Source organism: Haliotis rubra, unplaced genomic scaffold (assembly GCF_003918875.1).
Source record: "Haliotis rubra isolate DU_JTF1 unplaced genomic scaffold, ASM391887v1 Scf83, whole genome shotgun sequence".
Classification (NCBI taxonomy): domain Eukaryota; kingdom Metazoa; phylum Mollusca; class Gastropoda; order Lepetellida; family Haliotidae; genus Haliotis; species Haliotis rubra.
The window spans coordinates 2059367-2081316 of record NW_025767557.1 but is presented as its reverse complement, the minus strand read 5'-3'; the positions used below and the strand labels follow the sequence as shown (position 1 = coordinate 2081316).

General features: G+C 38.1%; 1 protein-coding gene across 1 annotated transcript in view; it reads right to left on the bottom strand.

Annotated features, from left to right (window-relative positions):
• Positions 1 to 1383: 1383 nt before the first annotated feature.
• LOC124262312 (GTPase HRas) overlaps positions 1384 to 21950 on the bottom strand; it is a 43169-nt gene continuing 22602 nt past the window's right edge. Inside the window, exons 2-8 of the mRNA XM_046696798.1 lie at positions 12990 to 13038; positions 11786 to 11814; positions 10707 to 10791; positions 7843 to 7945; positions 6935 to 6974; positions 5686 to 5846; positions 1384 to 4861 (exon numbers count right to left, since the gene is read on the bottom strand). Of these exons, the coding sequence (XP_046552754.1) occupies positions 4799 to 4861; positions 5686 to 5846; positions 6935 to 6974; positions 7843 to 7945; positions 10707 to 10791; positions 11786 to 11814; positions 12990 to 13038 (530 nt within the window). The 3' untranslated portion in view covers positions 1384 to 4798. The remainder of the gene's footprint in view (positions 4862 to 5685; positions 5847 to 6934; positions 6975 to 7842; positions 7946 to 10706; positions 10792 to 11785; positions 11815 to 12989; positions 13039 to 21950) is intronic.

Here is a 21950-nt window from a genome sequence, read left to right as displayed (position 1 = left end):
GGAAAATTCTCATCCCTGATTACAGTTGTCATCCACTCATCGTTGTAAATCTCATTACAAACTCTACATCTGTTACATATTCATGAATTAGTGTGGTCTGCTAATAATCCAGATTTTCTGTTTGATTGGCATTTTAGAAGTTGATGAATAATAAGAAAAGTATGATACTTTATGGATAACAACTACTGTATTATATTATGATGCAACTTTCGGTATAGATTCTTATACCATTGTCAAGGGAAACGTCTTGTCATAATATAATAAAGAAGTTGTTACCCATAAAGTATCATACCTTTCTTATTAGTCCAGATTATATTCCTTAAAGCGTTGGCTTGTCACGCCGTAGACCCGGGTTTGAATCCCCACATGGGTACAATGCGTGAAGCCCATTTCTGGTGTCCCCCGCTGTGATGTTGCTGGAATATTGCTAAAAGCGGCGTAAAACCAAACTCAGTCAGTCAGATTATATTCCAACACTCAGTGACAATGAGTATTTCTTCTGGTGTTCAGGAAGATGAGAAGGAAAAGGACTTTCAACTACAATGTTTTGGTATTTTGTATGATAGTAGTTGGATCCCATGCCGAGATATTGCTTGAATATTGATAAACAGAGTAGTGGAGTACTCACTCTTAAATAACAGGGGCGGTGGGGTAGCCTAGTGGTCAAAGCCTTTGTTTGTCATGCTGAAGACCCAGGTTCAATTCCCACATTTGGTAAAAATTTGGATATTTGTTAAAAACGGCGTAAAACTAAACCCTCACACACTCAGTCTTAAGTAGTTAATGCAAATATGCTTAATCATGTAAGAACAAGAACACACAGTGTTAAGTCATGTCAGACTTAAGGTGGAGGACATGCTTTGTGACCAAGAAAATCTGGACTTTTATTTCATCAACAATACTAGTATTATGACTTTAACTGGCGGTAAAATGTCAATAAATTGTGAATCCAATAAAATTATATTTTCTATCAGTGTTTGTTGAGAATTATGTATAGATCCTGGAGTCATATAATAAAATTGTTATTGTAGATTGTCGGAATAAAATATTGACACAGTTCACTGTTTGTTACGAGGGAGGAGTGCAGAGAAAGGGACAGCCAGGTGTTCGAGAAGCATGTTCACAGACAAAGTTATTTATTCATTAACCTGTGCTGTGCCGTCTCCAACTGTTCTCGAACACCTGGCTGTCCCTTTCTCTGCACTCCTCCCTCCTCGTGTACTTCAATATTAATGATATGTTAAACAACTTTTTTATTTTTAGACAAAAATTTGCAAAACCTCAGAGTTGGTATGATGTTTTGATTGCAATTCATTGGTCTGTTATGTTTATTAGTTTTTTAGAGCAATTCATCGGACCATAATCAAGGACAGAACATGAACATACAGGTAGAACTTATTTTTATTGAGAATAACATTCGTCTGACAATACAAAAATGACCCACCATATATCAATGAATGCCTTGAAGGTGATGTTTCCTTCCTTACAGTGACGACAGTGGCATGCTGTGAAATACTATCACACACGTTGCACATGTCCAGTTTCTCCACTACCCGATTCAAGATCACAACAATATTCACTAGCACATGTCACTGCCTCTCTGCGGCCCAATGTGGTCAAATGAACTTACTCGTGAGATCCTCATGCCTTGTATCACAAATAAAATTTGACTTAACTAATAAATACAAAGGGACCTGTATTCATAAATAGCGTTTCTACACTGACACTTTGGTCCTATATATATGTTACAAAATTTGTCAGTTTCCTTAAGATTACACAACACAGTGTTCATTAAACATACACATCTCGAATTAAAAAACAACTCCCATCCATATTTTCCTTTTCAATATGGCTTGACTAACAAACTGCGAAATAGTTCAGTCACCATGAGATTGGTTTCTAGAAACTCATATGGTACACTCATTAGTTGTAGATAAAGCCCTTATGCACTAACCATTCATTATCTTCACATATCTCATATGTGGAACGGTCAGAGGTGAACAGTGCCCTTTGTCCAGAACACAATAGCAATACTCACACTTAAATAGAAGATATCCGGACACGAAAAGGTCACTACCTTCTACAGACTGAAAACAAGTAACAGTGTAAGCTCTGAAAAAAATTAATCACAGTGTTTTAAATCATTTAACTGTCTCAAACAATTCATCACAGTGTTTGAACTCAAGTGACCGTGCTTAAAAACAATTAATTAGCGTGGCTTAACTCAATTTAACTTGGTTTCAATTTCTAATGAATTTCCAGAAAGACTTGACATTAAAGTTATTTTTAAAGCTGAATATGATAATCACATTCATGAATATTGAGCATCGTCAAGCCTTACTGTTGATATTGCACTAAAAAGCAGCTACACTGATTATATTAACTAACAAGCTCACATCTGTTTTACATAAACCCCATCTATTTAATATCTTTTGCACTAAATATTCATAGGGAAGCTGTATCGTCTCTTGAATCCATGCCATTGTCAAGCCAAACTTTCAAGTAATTATAAACCCCAATACCATGCCATTGTGTGCAAATGAAAACAATTCAACTAAATAAAACAGCTTGTATAACCGGGGTCATTGAAATCTCAACATGTAGATTAATCAACTTAACTATTCAGAATGGAATAAGATTTTCTATACAAATGGAAAAAACTAAGAAAATCTCACTCAGCACTATATGAAGGAAAAAGGTCAAGGGAAAGGTACACCATTTAGAATTGGACTAAATACAAAATTTAATATTTACAAAATGCAACAAAGTAAATCAATGGTGCTTTAATTACCTTCTTTACTAATACAGAAGTGATGAATGAATCAGCTGATACGAAACTGTTTAATTTTCCATATAAAAAAACTGCAAGAATATTTCTCATGCCGTTATTCTTGTCCTCACTGAGTCATAAAGTACACTATTCAAAAGGAGTTACAGAACACACAACTTTATTCACATGACAATTGTTAAACTGTTACATAATGACAGTTAACTAGTTGTGAAAACAAATCTTTAAATCATTTTAAATAGTATATTTCCGAAAACAAAACAGTAGCATGTCAAATGTAAGTAAATGCACCTCATCCAAATGATCTGATTACAAATTCTGTCTGATGCCAGTATTCTCCAAGCATCATCAAACAAAATGCAGTCGTTCATCTCAACAAGAACAACTGTGTCGGTTACTTTAAACGGCATCCTTCAGTTACTTGCCACACACATGTATATTAACACTGACCTAGTACGTATACACGTTTAGAATGACGGATCAGTAATGAAAAAATATATTTCAAAATAGTTTCTGATGCAGAATTTCCCTCGTTTTATGATGATACACAATGAGAATATCGATGCATGAGAAAGACGAAATATCTGGTACCAGATATGAATGCTACCCAACCATTTAGCTTGTACTTTCAAAACATTTATTTCATCTTTGTTGAGTTGAGCAATTTGTTAGCTATAGCATAAGGAGTCATTCAACCTTTCAACAACAAACAAAATAAGAAAAAAATACCTTGCTGTAATACATCTTATTTCCTTGAGACATTTTTCCAAAACCATTTTGTGATGAAGATGATTCAAACACCACCTGCAACTGCTTCTATAGCATGAATAAAACAAAAAATCAGAATTCACCTGTTGGGAGTTAAGAATTATCGTTGAAGCACCCATGATGGCTAGCACATATCGATGGTTTGTACAAGTATCTTGACAATAAAACAAAAACATGTACAAACAATAAAAAAATATCATAACCCACTTGTGACAATAGCCATAAGATGTCTTACTGTACATTAAGAAGCAGTTTTGTACAAAACCTGCTTCAAAGGGAGAGAACTTTTATCAATTAAGTGCAGAAAATACATTGTAAGTCTCATGTGCGTATGTTTTGTGTCCAATTTGTCAAGTACTGCAATTCAAAGGAAAAACTGACACCAAATTAAGATGTTCGTCTAGAATCACAAACTTAGAAAATGAATAGAAAATTCAAGTGTTCTCAGAAATAATTGGAGTATGAGTGGATTCGGTGAGGGTGAAAAACTCACGTCAACTGACAACATTTAGATTACATCAATTAATTCCTAGTCCCATAAAATGAAGGAATGATATTATGAATAACCAGTTGAGGCAGAATTACCTACTCACATTAAGATTCTTCTTTCCTTTGTTCAAAATTTCATTTTGGAAGGTACCAATTCACAGGATAAGAGCTATCACTCAATTTCATCATTCAATTTCATCGACTGATTTGTGATCAGACCAAAAAATTAATAACCTACACACACAAATCTTCACATCATCATGATTATCCAATGGCAATGTCCCACAAATACCGACTAAAATACCTTTACAGAATCAAAATTCATTTCACTGACAGTTTACCAACATTCCACCTCATGTGCTTGTTCACTGTACACTTATAAATACTGTCTCGTAAAGTACAAAAAGAAAATATACAAGTCCATTTAAACATTTCAACACAATGCCTCTCTACATCATGCTTGCACATATAGGAATTGAGAAAACAGTAGCTGTATCAAGATATCAAAAATGTAAAATATCTAAAAATTCACAATTTGTTTACAGAAAAAAACAAGGCTTGAATGTTATTGGCTATGTTAAGATGAGCAATGACGAAACACTGCCAAGTTGACATGACGCTGACGAGTGGACTAACAGACACAAAATGAATGTTATCTATCGGATTCGGCACCTTATACACGTGAATGATGACTGTGTTTCCAACACAGGTAAACAAATAACTTCATCACAGGTCACATGACATGTCACATGATCAGAAGAGTTTGCATAGTCGTCTTCTATTTCGTTTCCTTTTGTCCTTTCCTTTCTTCTCTTTCTGCAACAACAGAAGTTAACACAGAGGTCAAATATGTTACCTTGAAGTCTTTCCTTTTTCTTCAACACAGAATCCCTATTGCATACAATAGTCATGCTGTTGATCACCGGATTATATGCTCCCAACATGTATGTACAGACCACTGCCATAGAGCTGGAATACTGCTGAGTGCGGTGCTAAACAAGAAACCTCTACTGATTCTTGATCAGGTGGTCAGGCTCCTTGAATTGGTGGACATCTCACATGTCATCATAAGATCTCAATGATTCATGCTGTTAATCACTGGATACAGCTGGTCTGAGCCCATTAAACAACAACTTAAACAAATTTACAGACTCAATGCCATACAGCTGGAATATTGCAGACAATAGCAGCTGACACCATACAGCAAATTGTACCCATGAGCAGCATTAAAAACAAACAAACAACTACATTTAAAATATATTTGACGAACAAGAAATGCTTCATCTTCTGTGTATGGACTTTGTCTACATTTGCACCAATAATCATAGAGTGAGTGAGTGAGTTGAGTTGAGTTTTACGCCGCACTCAGCAATATTCCAGCTATATGGCGGCGGTCTGTAAATAATCGAGTCTGGACCAGACAATCCAGTGATCAACAGCATGAGCATCGATCTGCGCAATTGGGAACCGATGACATGTGTCAACCAAGTCAACGAGCCTGACCACCCGATCCCGTTAGTTGCCTCTTACGACAAGCATGGGTTACTGAAGGCCAATATTCTTACCCGGACCTTCACGGGTACCAATAATCAGTGTACAGAAGGTACTTCATGGTAGTCTGTTTCTGAGAGCATACTTACATATTTCCTGATTTCTCTAACGAGTGTGTAAAAAGCATCATCAACACCCTGCCTCGTCTTGGCTGAAGTTTCAACGTAAGGAATCCCATAGCTGTCGGCAACCTGCTTCGCATCTTTTGAATGGACTGTGCGTGTGGGTAGATCTACCTTATTTCCTACCACTGAAACATACACAATCGGGTGACCATGGCAACAAGTAAGTCAAAGGTGATTGGTCACTGTTGGGATGCAAGTAATTATAAAGGTATAATAGTGTACATGGTAATCTGACATATTGTAATATCTTCTATCACAGTCAAACTTGACAGACCAACATTTTACAGCTAAAAGTGTTTGATTATCAGATCATACACTGCAACTAACTGATGTTGCAGTGTTTCATTCAGGAGCACTAATCAGTCTTAAAAGTGATTTCAGGGGTCAAATCCACAAAGCATTCATAGCACTACATCATTCATAAGCCTCTGATAAACTATATAGTTACGATAACTCATAACATTACAAATTCTTTATGGATTGGGACCCAGATCAAACAAGCTAATGGCAAAAATAAGGAACATACGACATTTGAAGTCAAACTTTGAAATACAGTCACTATAACTGGTGGGGCGTGGGGCGAACTGGCTAAAGCGCCAGGCTAGTGATCCAGCGAGCTTGATGTGACGGGATCGAGCCCACCTGTGACCGGGTGTCAAAACCTTGGAGTCAACTTTGCGTGCAGACTCTTTCAGTGTTGTCACAACCCCTTGTGTACAGTACACAACCCTGTGCACTTAAAACAACCCACAAATCCATTGGTATATGACCAGATGGTGGCCACATAAATACATGCAAACACCTAGTTGTGGGTACAGCAATGTGCAGTAAACTTGGAGAAAGTACTGTGACTATGTGTCCCAGTCCACCCAGCTGTGAATAGGTACCTCGTAAGGATGGGAATGACAATACGATGTGCCGTTGAGATTGACATCCAGTGAACAAGGGAAAAACAAAGAGCCTTTGAGCAGAGCTGGATATCGGTGCTATATGTATGTATGTATGTATGTATGTATGTATGTATGTATGTATGTATGTATGTATGTATGTATGTATGTATGTATGTATGTATGTATGTATGTATGTATGTATGTATGTATGTATGTATGTATGTATGTATGCATGCATGCATAACATGTCAGTAGTATGATAAATGTACAGACAAAATGTATTATTAGATGTGATGAATGTGATAGAATCAGTTTGTACTTACAAACCATGGGCACCTCGTCAGCATCCTTCACTCTCTTTATCTGAAAATGTACCGGAGAAATAGATAACATGGCTACCATTTTGTATACATGAAGCGATACACATCACTGGCATGTGTTTATTGCATATGCTTTTTGTATATTCAATGTATGTGTTTATTGTTTAATACTGTATTCAGGAATACTCATGTTATATGACAAATGCTATTGTCTATGTATTAAATAAAGTTCCCGAAACAAGGTAACTTAACAAAGATTATAAATCTATGTACATTGTTTTAAATATTTAACACAATAAGAGAAAAAAGTTTGTTTATAATTTTTGCATATTTTATTTCGTCTGCCTGCCCACCCACTTTGAGGTTTGAGATGATAAACATGTAAGAGTGAGTGAGTTAAAATTTAAAGTCACATCGGCAGTATTTCAGCTATTTCGTGACTAAACCGATTTTAAATTCATGACAATTACATATATATTGTAAAATCCTGTCAATGAAGGACCGTAAACACGACTAGCATATCATTGAACAGAATTTAATACTATAGTATGTAAAACGAAAACATTTAATATTAGAAGACAATACAATATAAAAATAAGCTATAGACTGGCAACAACTGAAGGTAGATCACCATACTAGAGACCATGGGGACTTACTGTATACACACATAAGAAAAATATGTATGATCTCAAGGCAAGCTTAGGCTGCTTGTAACCAATCCGAACATGGCATCCCCCAAGGGGATTAAGGGATATAACCCTTACAGTAATATAGGTCCATAGGATGTGCATTTACTAACAACTATCTTTCTTGCTGTCTGTTTAATCTAAGTAACTGTGCAGAAAATAGTTTTCAAGTGAACAACAGATGACTGAATGAAGGATGGAAGAAGGGAGGTAACTCTGACCGACCTGTTCTCTATACTGGTTGATATCTTCGAAAGACTTGGTATTGTTAACAGCAAACACACATAGAAATCCCTCCCCCGTCCGCATGTACTGGTCCCTCATGGCGCTGGAAGAGGAAGGCATACAGTCAGTTTCTGGGTAATGGAATACAGTTGCAATTTGTCATGTTCATTTCTGTCATCTTTGAATGGTGTTCTGCCAAGGCAGCAGCCTTCTGGGATTCCAGAAATAATTTATCGAACACCGGGACATTGGGCACGATGTCAAAGTGTCTATTTTATATAATTATCACAGACGCTGTTTCAAAAATATGTTACATCACTCGGACAGATGCCCCATACTGAATGTAAATGTGTTGCTTTTTGTTGCTTTTGGCATCTTGCTTTACTATCAGCGCACAATGTGTGAAGCCCATTTCTGGTGTCCCCAGTGATATTGCTGGATTATGGCTAAAAGCGGCGTAAAACCATACTCACTCACTACTATCAGCACCTTTCATTGGCCAACAGTTACAAATGGTCCAATCAAAGTCAATTTTACATGTTTTTGCAAATATCATTGAGAATGATTTTCATTGCTTTTTTCTACAACTAATATACTATGGCCACAACAGCCAAATTTTGAGAGCTGACAGTGCAAGAAAGATTAGAAATAGATCAATTTTAATTCTATTTTTGTTGTCACCTCTCATATTGCCAAAGATGTTTCGACACAAAACACCCCATACTGCTGAACTGCTGACCACAAGTAATGTTAGCTGCTGGCAAACAAGGATATGTTGAGCACCGACCTGACAACTGACCCGTATATCATGTAGGAGTGCCGCCCACTGGCACTTGCCATTGTGAAATTGTGAACGAAGGGCCCCAGGTTGTCCGCGATCAAGTGTAGTGCGACTTGCTACACCGACGTGAGAGTCTTATGAGCAAGGTGTGTGCAGCTACGTGCGGAATCAATTTCACCATTATGCAATGCATGTGCACTAGCCTACATCTGCTCTACCTTTCACAAACCAAATGGGTTTGTTCTTTGCCGTGCACCACCTACTTCTCGTAAATGCGTTCTTTGCATGGGTCCAACTTATCCGTGTTTGCCAGTAAACACAGAACGTTTTGCATGTTGCACCTGACAGTGACCATGGAGACTGAGAAAGGGATATATTCCCAACACACCCGGTCTTGTGACCACACAAACAAACTTTACACACTAACACATAACAATGGACATTACATATATGTATCTATTAAGTATTTTATTATCTCTCAGCGTGGCCCTATATATATTAAAAAAGATCCCATGTACATAAGCTGACATACCACCCTGTTCATTTTCGTGGCAGAATATATATTCAGCTAGGACGTCCAATGTTATCATAATTTAGTTCCATTATTTATAAAGCAGAAACGTGATTTCGTTTAGTGATCTAAAGCGAGGTTTAATTATTTGAGGTAACAAATTTGTGGTTGGCATTTCTGGGCATCAAATACACACAAAGCATGATAACTTTGTAAAATATGAATATATATCATGTAATACATAACATGGACCCCACATAGAATGCAGACATGATAGGACTAACAAAGCTGTGTGCTTTCATAACTGACCACACCAGATAGCCGAATGTAGAGAAATTACGAAATCAAAATTGATAAATATTTATCAAGTGTCGTGTGCCATGAGTATCCACGTGAACCACTAAGGTATTTTACTGCTCTGAGTTCAGTTCCAGTATTATCACTGGGGCACAGCTACAGATGACTTGTTGGGTCATTGAGTTATGTACCCGTTTGTGTTCATCTCAATTGGGTATTCTAATTTTCTTTTGGGTAATCAAATAAATTGTACCCACTTCACTCAAACTCAATTGGGTATATTATTTTGCGATTTTCCATTAATTGTAAAACATAATAAAGTTAAAATGTTGGTTTATGTTTTTGTTATTTATATTTGATGTATAATATGAGAAACGATGAGAAAGACTTCAAGTTGCCAAGTTCAGGTGCTGAAATAAAACCTCTCAATATACCTCAGTTATTTCATCTATCCTCAGTAACCTCCATCTGTAGCACATGGGTCTGCTCACTCCAAATTCTAGTAGGTTTGGTGACAGGAACTAATTCACTGGTACGCAAGCTAAGATTTGACATTTTTGTATGCACGCATGTAAGATCACATTTATTGAGTATTTACAAAAATTCAAGCGTACTTGTACACAATAGACTTAATAGGAATTGAGTTTTCACATAAATATTTGCGTAATTTACGCAGATACGCAGCTTATCTATACCTCTGCTGGGGACAACAAAAATGTGCTTTAGACATTGTACCCATAAAACAATTCGAAGCCAAATCTGTTCACCAACATTGTGCTCCTCAAAATAACCAATTTTTGTCCATGAGTGAGTGAGTGAGTGAGTGAGTGAGTGAGTGAGTGAGTGAGTGAGTGAAGTGAGTGAGTGAGTGAGTGAGTGAGGTGAAATTGGATTTAACGCCGTGCTTGAGAATATTTCGCTCATATGACGTGAGTGAGAGAGTGAGTGGCGATGCTTGGTGGCGTGGAGTGAATGCGTTTGTGCGCGAGCGAGGTTTTACACTGCTTTTAGCAATATACCAGCAATATCATAGCAGGGGACACCAGAAATGTCCAAGTCTGATTGCATACACAAAAAGAGGCTGATGAAACCCTAGTCAAAACCTGAATAGCTGGAGGAGGATCAACAACTCTCATCTTGTGACGTATTTTCCAAGGACGATGAATTTACATCAAGATGGCGACACACTATGTGGACTTATGGACGAGGGACGTATGGAGCAATGCACCTGTTACCACGGTTACCTCGTACATGCCCCCCAATACACCGTATTACCTGTACTCCTCTTGACCTGCTGTGTCGAGAATATCCAGTAGACACGTCTCCCCATCAATCACAACCTGTTTCCGGTAGGAATCCTCTGTAGAACATAACATTACTTACATCAGGGTTCTGTTGGGGTATGCTGTTTAGTGTAAAACAACCAAAAACTAGACGAGTCAACTTACGTTAAAAATTAACATAAAATGTCAATTAAATAATGCAGGGAGTAAACTAAACCTGTAAAGTTTATCATAATCATGCTAAAATCTCATAAAAATCATACATAATTAGATTTAACAACACAACCAGCCACTGTTTGGTATTTGCACAACACTAATTGCAGTAATGAAGTGACAGGAGAAATAATGTCCTAACGTTTCCCTACAGACTGAACATTCTCGTAGAGACGATTTCGCAGTTTAGAATCAACCTTTCTACTATTCACGTTCATTTTTCACAAAGCCAAAAAAATCTCACTGACCCATTAATATCATGTTCATAATCCACGTGTTTCCTGATAATGAGGCCTTAATTGGTATTTCTGCCAGACCTTTCCTATAAACGATCAGCCTATTACAATTCAAAGGTAGATATATTAATTTATATTTAGTTTCTGTTAGCTGAAGAGTTTACCTATCTCTCCAGAGCCATAAATTTGCAACTTTTTCAAACTATGTTCAGTCGCTGCAAATAGCTGCAAAATTGCCGAATGTTAAGTGATATTCACTCACTCAAACTATGTTCAAGACTGAAAAAGACTAAAAATCAATAATGGTCAAGAAGACTATGCATATGTATTCATACCAATCATTATTCAGTCAATAACGCAACCCTTCTTTACAGCTTATGTTGAGCCTTATTTGTCTCTCTGTATAGACATCCTGATCAACTAAATTTAAACTACATCCTGATCAACTAAATTTAAACAAATCCTGTTTGACGATTCACAAAACAGGTTGCCATGGTTACTGGGCTAGCTATGCAGCAGGATAAGTAACACACTGTCAATGAAGGGGTTCCTTCCTACAGAAGTAAACCGGGGAGATTCTCCCCAACACGTTTCACACAAAATCTGTCAGACAGTTACTTACCTATAGTGGGATCATACTCTTCTACAAAGCTGTGAAGAGACAGAAATATACAGACATAAAATACAGATATATACACCAATGTACATGAGAAACATTTTACTAAAAATCCATGGATTTGATTTTTTGAAATGTTACTGGCAAATTATATACTGAACAAGAAAAATGTTACAGGTGATAAAATATTTATTCAAATGAGATGGGGTTCTCAATTTCCCAAAGATGTTAGGCCAAATATTCAAAATCATTAACTTTTTTGTTCAGTATATTTGCAATCCTTACACCCAAACAGCTGTACTCTAACCCCTTTCCTCCCTTTTAACATATATTAGTCTTTTTGCTGTGGATGAAGAGAAGCCCCTATGGTGTTAAATTTTAACTCATTGACACTTTTACACAATTTGTATCTGTGCTTTATTTTGTGTTCACATTTCAGGAAGTATTTCCCCTTCTGTGAGTCAGAGAGGTTATCAAAACCACTTTGAAAATTATTCCAGTTACATCACGTCATGTGGGCCTAATGTGGGAGGAGAGAAGTGGTCGGCATCTCATGAGCACAGGTGACAAGCCTTGACACATAATCGGAGCGAACTGGGATACGAACCCATAATCAAAGGTTTCTGGCATCCCCAAGGGAAGCAATTCAGTATGACAAAATGCAGCACCTAAGGGACCGTTCATAATTTATGGCAAGGGGGGTGATAATGATTTTTATTCAGAAGCATGTACAATGTGAATGACCCCCGCCCCCTGCCCCCTAAAATTTACGTTACAAAGTAAGTGACCCCCTTGCATACCATGTACAAAATCAATGACCCCCCCCCTTCCCATATATTTAAGCATAATGTTGTAGTATTTTTATGTACAAAATTGCTGACCCCCCTAGTACATGTGTACAAAATTGCTGAACCCCCTTCCTCGCCAGACATAATGGGTGACCCCCCCTTAAAATCATCATCACCCCACCTAGCCATAAATTATGAACGGTCCCTAATGTGGGAGGGAGGAAAGAAGTGCTCGGGATCTCATTAGTACAGGTGACAAGCCTTCACACATAATCGGAGCAAACTGGGATACGAACCCATAATCAATGGTTTCTAGTGTACCCAAGGGAAGCAACTCTGCCTGACAAAATGCAACCAAGCCCCCTCTTCTGTGAGACTAACAAGAAAGTAAAGATGTTGAATGAAAGAAAGGCAATACTTACTGGTTCTGAATGAGCTGGATAGTCAAGGCACTCTTACCTACGCCTCCAGCTGGAACAAAAACAATACATTGTCACCATACTTAACAAAGACAGACATGTACAAATCAATTTTCAATACAATATCCATATTCTTGTACAAGACGCAGAAAGATCATTTTCTTCCTCTTAATGCCAAGGTTCAAAGTCTGCGTACATCTTGTGCAATGTACCCTATGGCCCTAATCACTTGTCAACCAGTGCCCAAAATGAAAGAATGCTGTTAGTCGCAAGTGAAACCCATGAACTCACTGATGATAATTGGTTCCTGGTGTGTTCAAGGGACACAAGTCTGCAGGCTTAGATGACTGTGATGCCACCTTCCCCTACATTGACTAACATGTCTGTTTGCAGTGAAAACGTACCGATGAATTTCACTTTAAACAAAAAAGTAAATCTAATATCATGAAATTAATATTGCGAATCCTCATAATTTTACCTTGCCAATTAAACATTTAAATCTCAGAATTTTATTCAACTTAGGATAAAAGTTGTTTAACAAACGATCATAGATTCAAATCGCTATTATTGGGTTGTATTACAAGGGGATAAGCACAGTAGGTGGAACAGTGAAACAGTGATGCACATGCGGTACGTGATGAGCGTTAACTTAGACCAGCCCTACTTGTTCTCGGTGTTTCATTTAATGTGCAGACCCCCTGTAATACAAACCAATAATAGGGATTTGAAACTATGATCATTTCTTAAACAACTTTTATCTTAAGTTGAATAAAATTTTGAGATTTAAATGTTCATTTGGCAAGGTAAAATTATGAGGATTCGCAGTCTTAATTTCACTTTATTCGATTTGCTTTTTTGTTTAAATCTAAATTCATCGGACGTTTTCACTGCAAACAGACTATACCTCCAGAGAGACTAACACCTAACTGATGATTTTAAGTGAAGAAACACAATACTGACTAAGAACACAGGGAGAATGATATGGAGAGACCCCGTACGGGGGAACTAATTTGCTCCACTATATGTCAGAAGGTCATGGATAGATACAGAGATCATATAGGCTTCAACTTCTTTAATATTTCAAAAAGGATATTTTGGTAATAGCGCTTTTTCTTCTATCAAGGATTTCCTTAAAAAGGTACAAGACCCTGGTAAAAACATCACACTGAAAGGTTGAATATGTTTTTACGCCACTTTTAACAATATTACAGCAATATGTTGAAAAACATCATAAAATGTCTTCACACTTTGTACCCGAATGGGAATCAAACCCAGGTCTTCATATTGACAAGCTTTAACCACTAGGCTACCCCACCACCCCCACATTGAAAGAACAATTGAGATGAGTGTCTTCACCGATACACCAGTTTCTTAACTGCTGCTTCGTGGCATAAAATACACAGGCTGCATTTGCCCAATAAAGTCCTAATCCATAAGTCATCTGTCTTCATTGTACTACAGCTTCCAAAATGCCACTTAAGGGCATTATAAACACTGGCAGCATTTGCCGATACTTTGATGGCTGGTGATTCCTACATCGATTCATGTTGACCTGCTTCAAAGACGATACTGGCTCCAAAGTCTGTAGCAAATGTCACTAACAATTCCCAAAGTAGAGCTAAACACTTCACAATTTATCATGTTTATGCTGTTATAGCTAAAACTACTAATATCATTTTGAAGGTGTCTTGTCTAGAGCTGATATAGGACCAATACGAGGAAAATTCTTTAACTCTTAATCCAACTTTACTGTACTGCATGTGCTATTAATTTTTATTCTTAAAATACCACTGAATTTAGTAACATAACAACTTCAAACAATTTTCAGTTCTGAACAAAATAATTTTGTCCCTAATTTGCCTACTAAGGGCTTTGTGTTTGGAATCCTAGTAAAATCCGTGCTCTAGCACAGTTTTTTAGATTGTACCATCAAATAACAGTCATAGCATTGACTGCAACTTTTTACCGTTTTTAACTAGGTTTACAAAATATGTGATAATCTAGTAGCACTGTCCATCCTTATATATTGTTCAAGCCCGTGAAGGTCCGGGTTAGAATGTACCTTCAGCAACCCATGCTTGTCGTAAGAGGCGACTAACGGGATCGGGTGGTCAGGCTCGCTGACTTGATTGACACATGTCATTGGTTCCCAATTGCGCAGATCGATGCTCATGCTGTTGATCACTGGTTTGTCTGGTCCAGACTCGATTATTTACAGACCCCCGCCATATATCTGGAATATTGCTGAGTGTGGCGTAAACTAAACTCACTTACTTATATATTGTTCATAGTCACATGTCTGAAATACAGCATTTATCAACTAACTGTACTATAATGTAGTGAGATAATGTTAAGGGCACATCAATCAACTCTATAATCATGATGATTGTCCTGTTATAAGAAGGCCAAAGTCATCTTCTGTACACATGGTAGCATATGTTGTTATTTAAACAATCCATATGTAAATAACAAGAATATAGCTGCCAGCAGAAGCTAGGATGTTAGAAGGAAACATCTGCCCTTCATCATCCATACCACGGTCAGTCACATCAGGTTACAGGAGCTGTAGTACAGCTAGGACATAAATCACCAGTCTTGGAACACCGTCAGTATCAGCTGTCCTGCTGCATCAATACCTCAACAACAACTACACCCAAGGAGTGTCTCAGTCAGGGAACGTATAAGCACCACATATTGAGTTGGTTGACACCAAGTAGTTCACTCACTACTTGGTGCCCATGCATTCACTCACTACTGGTGCCCATGCATTCACTCACTACACAGTGCATATGAACCAATGTATACATACCATATAATTGGTTCAGTGAATATGCACCAAGTAGTGAGTGAATGCAGTGAGTGAATGCATGAAGTGAAATGCATGGGCACCAAGTGGTGAGTGAATGCATGGGCACCAAGTGGTGAGTGAATGCATGGGCACCAAGTGGCAGTGAATGCATGGGCACCAAGTGGTGAGTGAATGCATGGGCACCAAGTGGTGAGTGAATGCATGGGCACCAAGTGGTAAGTGAATGGGCACCAAGTGGTGAGTGAATGCATGGGCACCAAGTGGTGAGAGTGAATGCATGGGCACCAGTGGTGAGTGAATGCATGGGCACCAAGTGGAAAGTGAATGCATGGGCACCAAGTGGTGAGTGAATGCATGGGCACCAAGTGGTGAGTGAATGCATGGGCACCAAGTGGTGAGTGAATGCATGGGCACCAAGTGGTGAGTGAATGCATGGGCACCAAGTGGGAGAGTGAATGCATGGGCACCAAGTGGTGAGTGAATGCATGGGCACCAAGTGGTGAGTGAATGCATGGGAACCAAGTGGTAAGTGAATGCATGGGCACCAAGTGGTAAGTGAATGCATGGGCACCAAGTGGAGAGTGAATGCATGGGCACCAAGTGGTGAGTGAATGCATGGGCACCAAGTGGTAAGTGAATGCATGGGCACCAAGTGGTAAGTGAATTCATGGGCACCAAGTGGTAAGTGAATTCATGGGCACCAAGTGGTAAGTGAATGCATGGGAACCAAGTGGTGAGTGAATGCATAAGGAGTGAGTGTTGTTTTATGCCAGAGTCAGAAATAATGAGGCAGGGTTGTTTGAACATTGACTGCAGAGAAAATGTTACATTCTCTTCCAGGCCATTCACATTACAACACAAGTGTGTCAATAACAATCTGAAGGTCGTGTCTATATTTTCAAAACAAGTTATTTCAGACAGAGAGAGCTTTAGGATGTCAACTTCCTTGTTCTTTTTTCAGTGCGTCATTCCAGTACAGATGTTACACAACTACACGAACAACCAGATTTCATCAGCATTATAGCTCCTTAAAAGCCGCTTAAAAAAATACCATTTTCATTGCCTATATGCACAAAACACTCATTCTTTTCTTTGAGAAAGAGAATATTCTGACACCCTGAAATACAGAAAGTTCTTCTATCGGTCCAGTATCTGGTGTCCCTATAATGATTACTGTCGTGCAGTCTGGCATATTAAGATGCACAACATGCTTCAACTCAGTATCGTGTGCTCGCCATAAGACATAATCAATACTATTTAAATTGGCCATCAGAGCGCTGCAAATACAGTGGCACAGATTGACTTACCCTGTACATATCGCTGATTGTATTGTACATGTTGAACATGTAGGTGAACCGACATCCAAGACATAATTGTCAATAAACGTGGATAGACTGTCAACATGTTCATGCTCATAGTGGAAGTAAATAGAGACGTTTTGTGTCGGCAATACAGTTTCGGCACACATAGGTATCAAGTACGTCATTACTACATTTGTACTGAAATATAGTGCCCATAAAGACACAAGCTTCATCATCCTGCTGGAAATAGCAATTACAAAGCTGCAATGAATTCCCTGAGGCAAATACAATATGTATCACAAATATAGGGTAATGAATATGACTACTTTATATTACCTATTCATGAATACTTGATGTTTAACACAAAGGAAACAGATTAACAAAGATGTCTTGTAATTGCTTAGGTTGAGATCTTTCAGTGATATTTTTTGAAAAGCTGACAGGGTAAATTATACAATTATTTAGGAACAAAAACAGAACATCTGTTACATATTTGTCTTATATTGAAATATTAAAGGTACCATTATATGTTATTACTTTTCAGGTATGTAAAACAATCTAAATTCTGATGTTCTTCTATTTAACACCACAGTTAGCAACATTCCAGCCATGTTACACCAGTCTGCAATAGGTCAAATCTGGACTAGACAATCCAGTGATCAACATCATGAACATCAATCTATGCAACTGGGATACGATGAAATGTGTCAACCAAGTCAGCGAGTCTGACCAAAATCCCGTTACTCGCCTCTTACGACAAGCATGTGTTACTGAAGACCAGACCGCCTCCGTGGTGTAGTGGTTAGAGCGTCCGCCCGGAGAGCGGAAGGTCGCGGCTTCGATCCCCGGCCGCGTCATACCAAAAGACGTTAAAATATGGTACTTGTTGGTCCCTGTCTGGCTCGGCATTAATGCATTAATGGGTACAACAAGGACTGGTCGGCTCGAGTCAGTATGATGTGTCTGAGTGGGGTATTCATGCTTAACTGCGGCATGGTATCTCAGTGGGCTAGCACTATAAAACCAGCTTCAGTCTGGGCTAGTACAAGCAGCCGCACATACACATACACACGCATGCACGTCGTCATATGAGCGAAATATTCTCAAGCACGACGTTAAACCCAATTCCACCACCACCACTACTGAAGACCAATTGTAACCCAGATCTTCACGGGAACCATTACATGCTATATACAGTTCGTCATCCACCACACGAGCAAAGCTACGTAAGGCCAGCAAGACACGCTACACATGCACACAGGTATAATCAGGCACCTGATCCCTACGCCCTATCTGTGATGAAGGGGCCACGTTATCCGGCTACATACCTCTCCTACAGGATGTATCTAATTAACCACGCATCCTACGCCATTATCACCACCTAGCTGAGTGCAAACACCTCCCTACAAAGGTCTAACATACTCTAGACACTTGATAATATTGCTCAGTCAGTGTAGTGATATCCGATATCATCACATGTGATAATTACTTATTTCCTCCAATAACTGCCTTCTTCTTAATTGCGGTTTGGTTACATAAGCGTCTGGTTTGCAGTGTAGCTTGATTGTTGACGGCAACAGGATAGTGTTGTTTGTTTTATGAACTTGTCTACCATAACAATTGGAAAAGAATGACAAATACTGTGTCTTTTGTTTGTTTGTTTGTTTGTTTGTTTATTTATTGCCTCATTATGCAATATTCCAGCTATATAACAAAAGTCTATAAATAATCAAGTCCAGACCTGACAATCCAGTGATCGACATCATGAGCATCAATCAACATAGTAGGGAAATGATGGCATGCATTAATGGTGTTAGCTAGCCTGACCTTTTGCTACAATCATGGGTTTCTGTAGACCACTTTAACTTGGATCTATCGTACCTATAGGCACAAAGAGTATTTCACCACAGCCTCTAATCATGACTACAGGATTTAAAAACATCATTTATCAACAGGCATTAAACAACAAAAATCTGTGCAATATTACTCATATTTTTTAATCAAAGGCATAAATTTGTTTGGCTTCATGTACCAAACAAGTTGGGGGGAAATATATATGAAATTGTGTGCTCATTCTTCACTACAAAAATATAGATATTCCTAACATTATATAACAATAATAAATATTCTTATCATATTCATAAACTTTATTTGTGTAATATATTTGTAGTAAAAAAACAAGGAAGGGTATGATTTCATGGATTTGCTGTGGTATTTTGACATTGCAATCCTAGCAATTAATATGCATAACATCTTCTATTTTACCTCGATCACGTTTACAAAGTCATAACATTAACAGTTTTAATATCAGTTGGGAATTTATTACTTATATTAATTCCACTTTGTGAATGTTTTCATGTTTCAGCTATATATTGCCCTAAATAATCCCTGTACTCATCTTTCTTAATATGTGGCAGATATCATATATATGTATATAGGTCAGAACAGACATGGTATATAGTATTGACTATGCGTGGATGATTTAAAGTTACTGGGGTGAGTGAGTGAGTGGAGGATTGAGTGCGTGGAGGAGGGAGTGAGTGAGTGAGTGAGTGAGTGAGTGAGTGAGTGAGAGGAGTGAGTGAGTGAGTGAGTGAGTGAGTGAGTGAGTGAGGAGGAGGAGGGAGGGAGGAGGGAGGGAGGGGAGCCGAGACGCGTGAGTGAGTGGGAGAGTTTTTATGTTTTTGTTTGTTGTTTAATGCTGCACAAACTATTACAGCCATATGGAGGCAGTTTGTAATTAATTGAGTTTGGACCTGGCAGTCTACCCTGGGCACCAATCTACACAATTGGAATACGATGACAAGTGTCAACCAAGTCAGCGAGTGAGTGAGTGGACCAGCAATAGGCTTCTACAGACCTTTACAACCACAGTTCTCTCATGAGAGGCAACATGAATATTATAAATGTAATAACCTTGATCTCCTATCCTCTTCAATTCCTTCGGGCCTACTGTAAATTGTTTGGAAGTCGCACTCACCCCAGATTCAGCAATTATCAATTTGGATAGCTAAGAATATTGTATCAAAAGGCAATTCAATGGGCAGTTGTTTCCCTTTGGGTCAAGACCAAAGGTTAATGGTGCCATATACCTAAACTGCTAACTAACCTGACGACCTGCTAAAAAGTCTCGAATACCGGAATAATGTCTAGAAGGAATATACGAGCACAATCTCATTAGTCAATATTTCTGAATATTCCATATGGTTGAAATAAATAATAGTATCTTATAAACAAATTATAAGTGACCCCATGGCACTTTACAGGCTAACTAAGCCAAATTGTTTTGCATTTACGTTTACATAACCACCCAGAGTTAGGTCACGCCCACTAACAGGCACCCGTTTCCTGATTGGATGATAATCGATTTGGCTTCATTTATTTTTTGGCATTATGGCACTTAACAATGGCCCTAATTTTATCTTGACATCAAACGGTAATGATAAAGTAAGAAAGTGAGAAAGTTATGATGAAGAAACAATGATTAAATATCTAAGAACTGACTTCAAAATGTTTTTGCATTCATGAAATTATAAACACAAAAAACAGTGGAAATTTGTTCATTACTGAAATAAACAGGACCCAAAAACAGACATTTTATATGACATTTGTGAAAGTTTTCTTCAAGGATCTGTAAACCAGGTCATAAACACATAAAAACACCTTATAAAACTCAAGATCAAAGAGTTCTTTCACAAACTGATATTTCCGATAATATTCAAAAGGTTACACAAATGTGACAGTTATTTTTTTACAAAGTTTGCGAGAGCCTGTATAAAACCAAAAAAGCAAACTGTGGAGAATCCAGGTTAATTTGAGCCACTAGTGTATGCTTAGGTATATCCTCAATACTCCACGACACTACCTCAGGAAATACTTCACCTACAAAATATATATCCACAACGGATACGAGGATATATCGGATATTGAGAAATTCAATTTCACAATTACTTCTTCAAGGTTGGGATCATGGCCAGACATTTGAGGTAAGAATGCTTGACCTGTTTATTAATGCAGCTCTTTGACAAGCAACATGTCAGGTTTTCCTGCTTCTCTACATATCACTCAAGTGACGAGTTACAGATTAGCAGCTGTGCTCTCACAAGCCCTCCTGGCTTTACACGGAAACCATGCTCACCAATGGAGATTAGCAACTAACTACTCAGGCCTGCAGAGGTGACCGACCACTTTGGAACATAGCTGGACATGGAAGGACCGCTGGGGTTGAGGACACCTGTACTATTGGCCAAACTACTCAGGTCTGCAGAGGTGACCGACCACCTTGGAACATAGCTGGACATGGAAGGGCCGCTGGGGTTGAGGACACCTGTACTGTTGGCCCCTCGACATGCAGATATTCTGGTACAACATCTGGAAAGTGTCAGCTTCATTCTTGAGTCAATAAGGCATCTGTACATTACTGCAAGGATCAAATATCTCTAGTGTCTCACTGTGTTAGAACTTTATAGTGTATGGAGACTAGTGTTGGGAATCGGAAACCAAATCCACTATCGTTTATCGGGGGATTGTGGTGAACGATTATCGATTATAATTGAAATATATACATTTTTAATGTAATCACCAATTTGAAGATTTTTTCCACATTTTTTTTCTAATTAATGGGGTGTTTTTTTATAACTAATACTGTCATGCAATAAAATGCACGCATGCAAGAAAGACACTGGAATTGTAATTAAACAATAAAAGTGATTAAAAGTTTACAGTGTGCATAGCTTTACGCTGTTGAGGGTATGTTTGTTCGTGAATATTCGTCAAATTTGATTTGGTGCCATACAAAAACAACAAAATTCCAATTAATCGAAAATATGTTTTTTACAATCGATAATCATTTTT